The sequence below is a fragment of the Etheostoma spectabile genome, chromosome 20 (genome assembly GCF_008692095.1).
Source record: "Etheostoma spectabile isolate EspeVRDwgs_2016 chromosome 20, UIUC_Espe_1.0, whole genome shotgun sequence".
Classification (NCBI taxonomy): domain Eukaryota; kingdom Metazoa; phylum Chordata; class Actinopteri; order Perciformes; family Percidae; genus Etheostoma; species Etheostoma spectabile.
This window is the reverse complement of record NC_045752.1, coordinates 11762624-11773617: the sequence shown is the minus strand read 5'-3', so window position 1 is coordinate 11773617 and position 10994 is coordinate 11762624. Positions and strand designations below refer to the sequence as shown.

The 10994-nt window shown below is 42.9% G+C and overlaps 1 protein-coding gene across 13 annotated transcripts in view; it reads left to right on the top strand.

Moving 5' to 3' along the window:
* LOC116669685 (ryanodine receptor 3) overlaps positions 1 to 10994 on the top strand; it is a 109869-nt gene that overhangs the window by 30653 nt on the left and 68222 nt on the right. For 8 of the 13 annotated variants that reach the window (XM_032499662.1, XM_032499670.1, XM_032499667.1 and 5 more), the window contains 12 exons: positions 1991 to 2005; positions 2574 to 2648; positions 2765 to 2843; positions 3569 to 3681; positions 4829 to 4928; positions 5522 to 5615; positions 6485 to 6559; positions 7190 to 7346; positions 7981 to 8145; positions 8595 to 8716; positions 9628 to 9808; positions 10814 to 10949. In XM_032499662.1, coding sequence (XP_032355553.1) covers positions 1991 to 2005; positions 2574 to 2648; positions 2765 to 2843; positions 3569 to 3681; positions 4829 to 4928; positions 5522 to 5615; positions 6485 to 6559; positions 7190 to 7346; positions 7981 to 8145; positions 8595 to 8716; positions 9628 to 9808; positions 10814 to 10949 — 1312 coding nt within the window. The remainder of the gene's footprint in view (positions 1 to 1990; positions 2006 to 2573; positions 2649 to 2764; positions 2844 to 3568; positions 3682 to 4828; positions 4929 to 5521; positions 5616 to 6484; positions 6560 to 7189; positions 7347 to 7980; positions 8146 to 8594; positions 8717 to 9627; positions 9809 to 10813; positions 10950 to 10994) is intronic. The other 5 variants (XM_032499668.1, XM_032499664.1, XM_032499663.1 and 2 more) reach the window with 1 other exon arrangement.

Below are 10994 nucleotides of genomic sequence, written 5' to 3'. Positions count from 1 at the left end.
TACTAATATAATATCATATGGTTAGGAACCAGTATAGTTTTGAATGATGCCCAGCCCTATGCTTGTGTGGTCCCTACTATTCAATACCAATGCTAATAACGCAGTGGTTTTCTCATAACGTGTTAGCTACAAGCACAAGTCTCATTCCCCTCCTTTAGCCTAGCCTGCCAGCTACTGTCAGTCAAACACAGAGAGCTGCTCAGGAGAAAACAAACATTTCTGATCCCAAAAAATAACTTTTTTTGTTTCCTTTTGATAATAAAGAACTATCAATAACAATAAATGAAACAAATTCACCACTGCAAAAATGGAAGCATACATGTTCAGATGAACTTTAATATTGTTGCATTTGATACTTTCTTATTAGGCTTCTCGGATCTCAAAAGTAGTTTCCTTTACCTTTCTCTCATTTTTGCCTTTGTAGTAAAGACCCCAGCAAGTTTAAGATGTCTTTGTCATTTTTATTGTGATACTTCACTGTTTTCTCTCTACTCACTTTTTTTTTTTCGATACTGCCTTCCTAGTCATCATTCTTCGCCTGCGTTGAAATGTCATTGGACGAAGCGCCATTAAAGGGGAAATGGAGGTTGAATATGTCTCGGCTCAGGCTGTGAAATCAATATGCCTTTGAACAGATGGGTTTATCAATAGACAGTGGCTAGAGAAAATCGGTAGTTCAGGCTGTTTTAGCCGGAAGGCCCTGAGACACAGGGGACTGAAGAGGACCTGCAATGACAACACACATACAACTGGTGTAAATGCCAACCCCGCTTTTTAGATCAGTATTCACCAGCCACTACTCTTTGTAAATTTGTCATTGCCCATCAAAAAAGCACTGACCTTTTTGATTTGGTCAAAAGGGCTAATAATGAGATAAGTCAGTCAAGCTGCCCTGACGGCATCTGGGGTGCTAGTGTTTCTTTTCCTCTGCCATCACTGACACCTCTTTTTTTCTAGCTTGGTGTTTGTTTGTGGCTGCAGCCACACCTCCTTTTATTGAGAGGAAACCCCCACACTGCCTCCGCACACACACGTAATTTGCCGCAGGGCTTACACACCAGGAGGCTGCGTTCTGCTAAATGTCACGCCTTTAAATTGATATGAGGATGTCACTTTTTGTCAACAGCTGTACAGGAGATTCAGTACTTCTTTGATCCAATAGTCTTCTTCTTTATGGCTTAGTGAGATGAGGTTAATACAGTCTGACTCTTTTCAGTTGCTCAAGGTGGATTGATTTTTTTGCTGCAATGTGTCTCTAATGTAGATGTTATTTTTCTTATGAGCTACAATTTCCCTCAGTGTACAATCTATCTGTAGAACGCAGTCTCCAGCCGCAAGGTATGGAAGTGAGCAGAAGGCTTAGGTTTATTGGTTGTGGTGTTGATTGCAGCTGGATGTGCCTCGCTGCATTAAGCTCAGTACCTCAGCCAGCATATAACAGTAGCCGGGAGCAAAGAAGAAGCCTGAAGCCAGTGCTGCAGTCTGCACGACACAACTGCATCAAATCACAGGCCAGCTATTGTCCCATGTAGCCAATCCAGGGGGATATAGGCAGAGAGAAAGAGGAGATAGAGGCTGTGCATTGTAGAACGCTTTCACAAAACAATGCCATGCATTATGTGTCTCTCATATAATTCAAATTGAAAAAAATCTTCTAAGCTTTGGTAGATTTTAAGTCTTGACCACATGTCATTAGTGTCCTGCAGTGGCTGTAGTTTCAGTTTAATGTGGCATAAACTTGGCATTGTTTCAGAGAGGCTTTCTGGAGCCGGTGCCAATAGCAATACTTTGTAAAATGCCAAAGAATGGGAGTCAACTTGCTTTTCTAAGTCCTGCTTAAAAGAATTGACAGTTTGACAATCGTGTGCTCTTGGCACTTTAATAATGTGTACCAAAGACTAAAATAAGGCAGAGGCGGGCAGAGAAAGGCTCAGGAGAACAATAGTTCTTTCTGAATAATGACTCTCTTTTTTACCTTAATGCTTCCTAGAGGCTCATAAGGAAGGTGAGTAACAAAAGAGTTGCTTGAAGAAAAACAACAAAAACTCTTCTTTATCCCCTTTGCATCTCTACCAGTAGAGATACCATTGGTTCCCCCTCCTGCATCTTAACCCAACCCCATAAGCGGTGGAGTCCTTCCCTGCTAATGTTGACATTGCATCGGAGACTGACAGTAGTTGTGCATCCTTCCCACATTCCTGTTGTCGGAGTGCTGGAAAGATGACCCCGTATCGCTCATGGATACAGGACCCAGAAATACCATCTCTTGTGGCAAGACAGATTGCATGTCTGCATTGACGAGATGGGGTGGCAAAACCCTCCCCAAGAGATATATGCCCCCCTCCCCCCACTTGAGGTCATCATCGCTGGTGAAAAGGTCCTCGTTGAGGGCAACAGTCAGTGCCAGAGGTCGTTTGTAGATTGAAGCAGTTGGAGGAGAAGACCACTGGGGCTGTTCAGCTTGAGCTGACGTGTGTGTGTATGTGTGTGTGTGTATTTGTGTTGGTTTGTGTGTGTGTGTGTGTGTGTGTGTGTGTGTGTGTGTGTGTGTGTGTGTGTTGGTTTGTGTGTAGGCAGCGCAGAGTGGCGGACACAAGACTCTTCTGTATGGGCATGCCATCCTCCTGCGGCATTCCTTCAGCTCTATGGTAAGTGATCACACACAATTAATGTGTCATCATCGAAAAAAATGATCAAGGTCTTCTGCAGAAGAGTGTGTGTGACAGTGCTATCCTGTGTGGTTTGATGTTTTTGTTGACCACAGTATCTGGCCTGTTTGAAGACATCAAGATCACAGACAGATAAGCTTTCCTTCGATGTCGGTCTGCAGGAGGATTCAACAGGTAAAAAAAACTCTGTGCAGTTTGCTTTTATCCACCTCTTTTTCCTCGTTCATTCTAGCTGTCTCTGTCTCTCTTTGTCTGTCTTTTTCCAGTTTCCCTCCATTTGGTTCTTTCACTCTGTCTAGCTCTCTCTCTGCTGTCTGCAAGCTCCCTTCTCTTTATCCCTCCCTCTCTGTTCACAAGCGCCTGTTTTCTCAGTTAATATTCCCTCTGGAGCGCTGTAGACATACAGTGTGGTTCTTTTGTCAGCGCTGATTACATCTCTGTTGCACATTTGCATTATTATTTATTTCATACCATGCACCAGATGATCAGTAACCTCAATATAACTTAAAAAGAGTGTTGCCATGGTGCATCCAAATGCATCCAAGTTCTCATGTCTACCTTCTCTTCCCTTATTGTATTATTAGTAAATACAGATGACATTTGGGCAGCGGCAATGTGGTGCACTCTAAACTGTTCACTATAGCTGGTTGTTTAAATTATGGAAACACTGTACAGTACATGTACGCAGTCTCCATATTTTAAACAACCTGCTTTAGTTTAGAAAGCGTGTGTGTGTGTGTGTGTGTGTGTGTGTGTGTGTGTGTGTGTGTGTGTATATATACATACATACATATACACACACATATAGACATATGTATGTAGATATATATGTATATACACATATATATACTGTATATATAATATATATTAAAACAATGTGTGTGTGTGTAACATTGTAGGTGAGGCCTGTTGGTGGACAATCCACCCTGCCTCCAAACAGAGATCTGAAGGAGAGAAAGTGCGGATTGGCGATGACCTCATCCTTGTCAGTGTGTCCTCAGAGCGATACCTTGTAAGTTCATTGTTTGCTGTTTGATCCTAAGCGGTGTGTGTGTGTGTGTGTGTGTGTGGGTGTGTGTGTGTGGTGTGGTGTGTGGGGGGGGGGGGGTGGGGGGGGTGTGTGTGTGTGTGTGTGTGTGTGTGATACAGAGGTCTTAGGAGGAGAACATCAACTCTTCTTGAAATGTGACAAAATTTCAGATTATCCAAATCCTGTTACCAAACTCTCCCCATGACTTCTCTCCTTCATGAGGCTTTATTGTAAAGAACACCTTTTTCCTTTAGATAACTGCAAGGCTGCAACATTTACATTAAGCAAAATTGATCTGAACTGGAAGTGTCTGGTTTGGTAATTAGGATTCTTCAGACTGCTGCCAGTGCCACATCCCACCGCCATCAATAATGATTATGTTCCTATTGCACTACTTAACTGACCTTTTCAGCAATAGGCTGCTTCTTTGACTATTATGCCTTCCTGCCCTCTATGATCAGCATCATACACTGTGCGATGTTAACCCTGGGAAACATGTCCCCTGTGATCCATGAAGTTGGTGACTTCATAGCAGGCAGGGGCACAGCCAGATGACCACTATTGCCTTACAGTCACCAATGTCAATCTGGTAGTTTGTCCCAGCTGTCACCCACACAGTGGTATGTGGGAACAGCACCCAGGGCTTGCGGAGGCACTCTGGAGAAGGAAGATGTTCAGGAGACAGCTGCCACAAAATTTTGGACACTAAAGAACTGTGGAAAACACACACACACACACAAACAGTATTACAGCCCCCCAGATGTTAGAAATCCCCAAACACTCAGGCATCTCTCCGTCAGGTTTATGGTTTCCTCAACTCTAAGTTACATCACATTTGATGTTGAATAAATGGTTTCATTTAGATATCAGAAAGCCAGAGTCTATCTTCCTCTATAACCCGCACTTGTTTGCAGTCGGGTTGTACTCTAGAGATTTATTTACAAAAGGTATAAATGTTTACTATAATCTCTTACAGGTTGTATTAAATTATTGTATTCGGTGGAACAAAAAAAGTAGAACCATGCACTCAAAGTAAAAAAAAAAAAAAAAAAGGTTTCCACATGTCTCTGGTGTTGATGTATGCAAATAAGTAAATGCTGCACAAAATCTTTCTCCTTTTTTCCTGCAGCACTTATCCATCTCCAATGGCAACATTCAGGTGGATGCTTCCTTCATGCAAACCCTGTGGAACGTCCATCCCATCTGCTCCGGCAGCAACATAGAAGAAGGTAGAGGCTACACAAAGTCCCAACTTCCATTATTTTTTTCACAATTCTTTCCACATGTTTGTCCATGATTCTATAGTATTGTTTAACTATATGTATACAGTGTATTAATAAAAGGAGAGGGTGTGTGCTGTTGAATCAATGTCAGTTCGTAAATATATCTCAAGATAGGATAGTGCAATTTTCCACTAATTGGTCAAGGATGATCCCCTAATGACTATTCAACTATAACTTAACTATACTTTTCAAGACTGTTTCAGAATTAAATGAAGACTATTTCAGATTTCGATCAAGCTTTTTCATTTGTTAAAAAGCATCTTGTTAAACTGTTCTGTGAAACATCCAATCTAAAAGTATATTTTCTTTTTCCGCTGTGACCATTCCCAGATTTGTGGAAATCTTCTTGTCATGTTGAATTAGCTTGGATTTCTTTTTTGAGAAATGACAAAAACGCCTTCTGAAGTCAACATTAACATATTGCATCTATGAGATGACAAGCACTTGCAGTGGAGGCAAAAGCAGCAAAAAAAAAAAAAAACAGGAAACAAAATGTTGAGTCTTCTTATTTAAATCTAATGTCCTTCCTCCTTCATTAGGCTACCTTTTGGGTGGTCATGTGATGCGGCTGTTCCATGGACATGACGAGGTAGTGGCCATCCCGGGATCAGACCAGAGTGAAGAGCAGCAGAGGTGCGAAACACAGCAAGTGTTGAACAAACTAGATTACGCTGCAGCATTAGGGGTCACCCTTTAGTGATGGCAGAGCAGTTATGTAGCACAAGAGAAGCTAACTGACATGTGAGTTACCCATGGTTCCTCAGCTCCCACCTACTTTGCTTCATAAAGAATGGCTCTGACCAGCGTGGCACTCGTCTCTCTGGGGGGAGCCAAAATGGCCGCCGTGTTATTTTTATCTACAGTATAGATGCTTGGTGCCAACACAGTTAACGTAGGCCGCTGAAAAAAGGCACACTGGGCTCGAAGTGGGTCACAACAGCGGGCAAGGACCATTCACGCTCAGCCAGGTGCCAGGATATGTGTGTTCCTCCAGGGCAAAAACACACATACACACATGGTGTCTATTTTTAGAGCAGATCATGGAAAAAAATGGAGGTGGGATTATATTTTATTTTTTTGCTTTGGCTTTTCTTCTACTGTTCTTGAAATTCAACAGAAGGAGCAAGCTGTTTAGAGGTCTTGCATTTTTTCTGGGGCAGATCAAACACACTCCAAGCTGTCAGCGGGGGGTGATGAGAGATTTATTTTATCTTTGGACCCAGACACCCAACTGATAGACAGTGTAGCTGTAGGTTATCAGGGCGCACATGTCTCTGTTTGAAGGATGTGATGCTTTAGTCCGCAGAGTAAATACAGCAAAGTGTGTGTGCATTTTTTATGTGTACAAACACGTCCTCCCAGTGAATATCAGTGTAATAAATGAGAGTAAAGAGTGGTGTTCTTTCGAAGCAGGATGAATGACCTTGACAGTATCAGTGGTGGCTAGACATTTAAAGTGTTCGCAGAAAGACAACCCACTCATGCTTCTCTGGCATCCCCAGGATAGTCAACTATGAGACAGGTAAAGCCGGTGCCAAGGCCAGGTCCTTGTGGAGGCTGGAGCCGCTCCGTATCAGGTGGGTTGTGTTTCACATGATCTGTTATCTATTTCTTTCTTTCCTGTATCTCACAACCTATTTTATTATTTTTTATCATTTTCCACCATTCTCATATTTTTCCATTCCACCTGTTTCTTTGTATCAGCTGTTTTGTCTTTCTATTTTTTTTCTCTCCACACCCATTTGTCCTTTCCTCCCTCTCCCTACCTATGATTTAATGCTGCTCTGTGGCATCTCTGTCTCTTTATTTGAATGTCTTCTCAACTATTTCTTTTTTCTTCTGTTGCTTTCCCCTTTTCTGTTGACTCTTTTGATCCTGACTATTTCATAGCCTCACAGGCAACGCAGCCTTTCCTTTTATTCATTTCAAATCTTGTGTCAAATGTCATATTTGTCACATTTACAATGTTTTTCACCGTGATTTGTTTTTAATTTCTTGAACAGAAACAAAGTGCATAAATCGAGAAATGTTCATCAATCTGCTAATTATTCTACCCCATGTCATGCTAGATAATTAACAGCTGGCAACAATGTTTGGATCAACTAATTAGCAGATATAAGGCTTCCCGGGCTTATTTTAATGCACCTTTGTCTCTTTGTACGTTTGCATGTGTGCTACATTTTAATGTGTGGGTGCGATCTTGACAGCTGGAGTGGGAGCCACATCCGCTGGGGCCAGCCCTTCCGACTGCGCCACCTGACCACCGGTCACTACTTGGCCCTGACTGAGGATAGGGGGTTGGTGCTGCAGGACCGGGAGAGATCAGACACCATTGCCACCGCCTTCTGCTTCAGAGCCTCTAAGGTTAGGACATACGTACGCACAGATACAAGGGCACAAAATGTCTTCACTTGACTCTGCCGCTGTTCCTCAAGGTGACCTGTGTCACATGTGGTCAATCACACACCTCCTCATTACCACTTGAAATAAGTTACAAAGGATCACCTCTAAACCTTTACAAATGAACCGCCCACTTTTCTTGAACTGGATAATCACCATTTTTCAAGGACAATGAAAACTACAAGAATTATTAGAGCAGGGAAAGCTATACCATCAAGGTTGATTTAGCTGCTCTTGGCGACTCTGACTGAACCGTCCAATTAGCCTTATTCTATGTAATGGAGTCTCTAGATATGGCCAGTGATTGTCAGCAAATTAGTGACCCTTACAATGTGTTTTCAAAGCATGAATATAAGTGAAGTCATTTATCACTTAAGTCCTCATGTCAATTAGGGGTCGCAGTTATATCTGATCCTAGCAAAGCAAATACAATCATCCCACTGTGATAGATGGAGCCATAAACAGCAGATGTAGTTGTTATTTGGTTGGTGGTTGATTAAGAACAGATCTGCATGCAGTATGTCTGAATGTGCATGTTTTGTATTGTGCCAGCACGCTCCACACTGACAACTCTGACATTTTCTCCTCCCCTGTGCAGGAGAAGCTGGAGCAGAGCCCCAAGCGGGACATCGAGGGCATGGGGGTGGCAGAGATTAAATACGGGGACTCGCTTTGTTTCATCATGCACATGGCCACGGGACTCTGGCTCTCCTACCAGGCACCTGATGTCAAATCTGCCCGTCTTGGTCCCCTCAAGAGACGAGTGAGTGAAGACTAACATGAGCGCAGTGTTTCGTCTTCAGATGCAAAGCACATCTAAAAACAAATAACATCAATAAATAAACGTGATTCCTTCAAGCTAATAATTATTTTGAGGGTAATGAGTTTATTAAGTAAGATTATTGTCTATCAGTTTGTATCTCTGCTTCAGCTAAATATAAACCTTGTCCTTTGGCTATTGTGGCAGAAGTGATAGAGGTGTGCACGATAATATGCGTGACAATGTGTCCTCCATGTAAACACAGCCAGATAGCCTGTAGTGTCAGCACCTGTGTTCCAGACATTGTGGCTAAGTGCTGGCTCCCGATGGCTGGTCACTTTCTCTCCACTAAATAACTTCTTTTTCCTTTTTTGGTTTTTTTTTTCCCTCTTTCCCTATATCATCTCATGGCAGTGTCTCACACTCTTTCTCTTCCTGTCTGCCCTTTCAAGGCGTGCCTACATTCTGAAGGTCACATGGATGACGGGTTGACCTTGCAGCGCTGTCAACACGAGGAGTCCCGTGCGGCACGAATCATCCGCAACACCACATTACTTTTCAACCGATTCATCAGGTATCACTGCTATTCCTCACTAATAGACACAGTGACGTGATCACACAAATTGCCCATTAAACCAAATTACAGTCCACATTTGTCTTGAGCCATTTTATTAGGCTAATTTGCAAAATGTCCTGTCATTGGTACAAGTTGCGTAATCGTTCCACTGATAATGAGGGTGGAGCATAATTAATAGAGAAGATAAAACAGAGTCCCCCAACTGCACAACATCACACACAGATGAATCCTAAAAACATCTCAAAGCCCCACAGACTCACACAGTCCACACAAAAGTGGTGTAACTTCCCTACAGATTGTGAACGCACACAGTGGGGAGTTGTGAGTTTTGACTGAGTGGGATGCCAAAGCCCTAGACAGCTCACTCAGTGGTCCAGTCATGCGTTTCCAAATGGCAAACATTGTATCGGCGTTACTGCTATGCACTGCCAGCTATAAAGAAGGGAGTCGTGGAGCACGTAAGTGGATGCTTCCAGCGCCCTTATTTGTTATCACACGGCCCGCTGTCTCCTGGGTTGGGCTCATGGGGCACTAATGGCGGGAACATGTGAGAGTCTGTCAGCCTCCCCCCGCGGCTGTGACACACACATCTCTGCTCACGCCTCCCACGAGTACAACAGGAGCTATTTTTAGCGGGCCAGCGGAAATCAGCATTTCAGCATGGATGAACCTGTGGGCTAAACATTGTGTTAGTCATCACAACCTCCCCGCAAGTCTGCTCCGTCTCCCAATTAGAGTGTCTATACCAGGCATTATTGCATTTGTGATGAATGGGGGTATTTTGAAAACTATGCATAATCACAAACTAGGGACTGCTTTTCTGTCTGAATGTTGTGATGTTTTGACGTTTCTGTGTCCCCTCTCTGTCTCTCTCTCTCTCTCTGTGTCTCTCTTTCTCTCCCTCCAAGAGACCTGGATAGTCTGGGTATTAAGAATAGGGCACTGGTCTCGCTGCCTGTGGAGGAGGTGCTCCAAACCCTCAATGACCTCATCACATATTTCCAGCTCCCTGATGCTGAGCTGGAGCATGAAGAAAGGCAGATCAAGCTGCGCTCGCTCAAGAACCGGCAGAACCTTTTCAAACAAGAAGTACGTTTCACCATAAAGGAAGGCGCATTAAACCAACAGTCTATGTAACATCAATTAATAACACAGTGAGCTGTTCTAAGCCCCTTGGACTAAATAGTTTGACTTGTGATTGAGGCAATTTCAGTAAGTGACTGCACATATTGGTGAGCCGAGAGCAGCGGCAAACTTGCAAAAGACAAAGTATGTGAGGGGCTAAAGCAATTGATATGGTTTCAATGCCATCTTATATTTGGAGGCATTGCATTTGAAAGTGTCAGCAGTTCTGGTGTTATACGTTTTCCCAAGGCTGGCGCAGAGTGCACTGAAGCTTTCTGCTAAGCCTCTTGGACCTAAATTGCAATCATCAATTATGAAATGTCAGCTGCCTTACTGAGGGTGCCTATGATGTCAACTATCCACACTCCCCTTAACCTTTACAGGCTAAAACAATGTGTCACCATATCCTCAAGCCAACATACATGAATGTGAATTAGCTAACTGAAATAAATGTGCATTTCTGGTGGTTTGAGTATTTGCAAATTATGCATAGTTCAGCATTTCATTTAATCTTATTTACCCGTCGTTCTATGATAATATACCAAAGCGGCACATCTCTGTCCCACCCCTAATATATTATATTTAGAAGGTTAATTTTTCACTGCAGACAGCTGACTCATGATTTTCCCCGGCATTATAAATCATCAGCAATTTCCATTTTGTCTTTTTACGGCACCCATTTAGCATATATGATCACTATAGATATTTCGCTGTGGTATAAATCACCATGACACAACCACCAAATTGGACAAGAGAGAGCCATAGGGCTGCATTCAGGATGGTTGACCAATTGAATGCTGCAGAAAAAGAGCTCACCAGAATAAGGTTGTCATACTAATGAGAGCTTGTTATTTGAACGATCTGTATTTCAATAGGGGATGTCGGTGGAAAATACATGTATTTCATATTTATGTTTTTTTTTTTGTGGTTCTGTCATGTTCACATGTTTGATCACTGTGTATTTTGTAGGGCATGCTGACTCTGGTCTCCAACTGTATCGATCGTCTCAACCTCTACAACAGTGCGGCCCACTTCGGTGAGTGTGCAGGGTTGGAGGCCGGAGCAGCCTGGAAAGACATCCTAAACCTGTTGTATGAGCTGCTGGGTAAGTAGTCTGTTTATTATACACACACACACACACACACACACA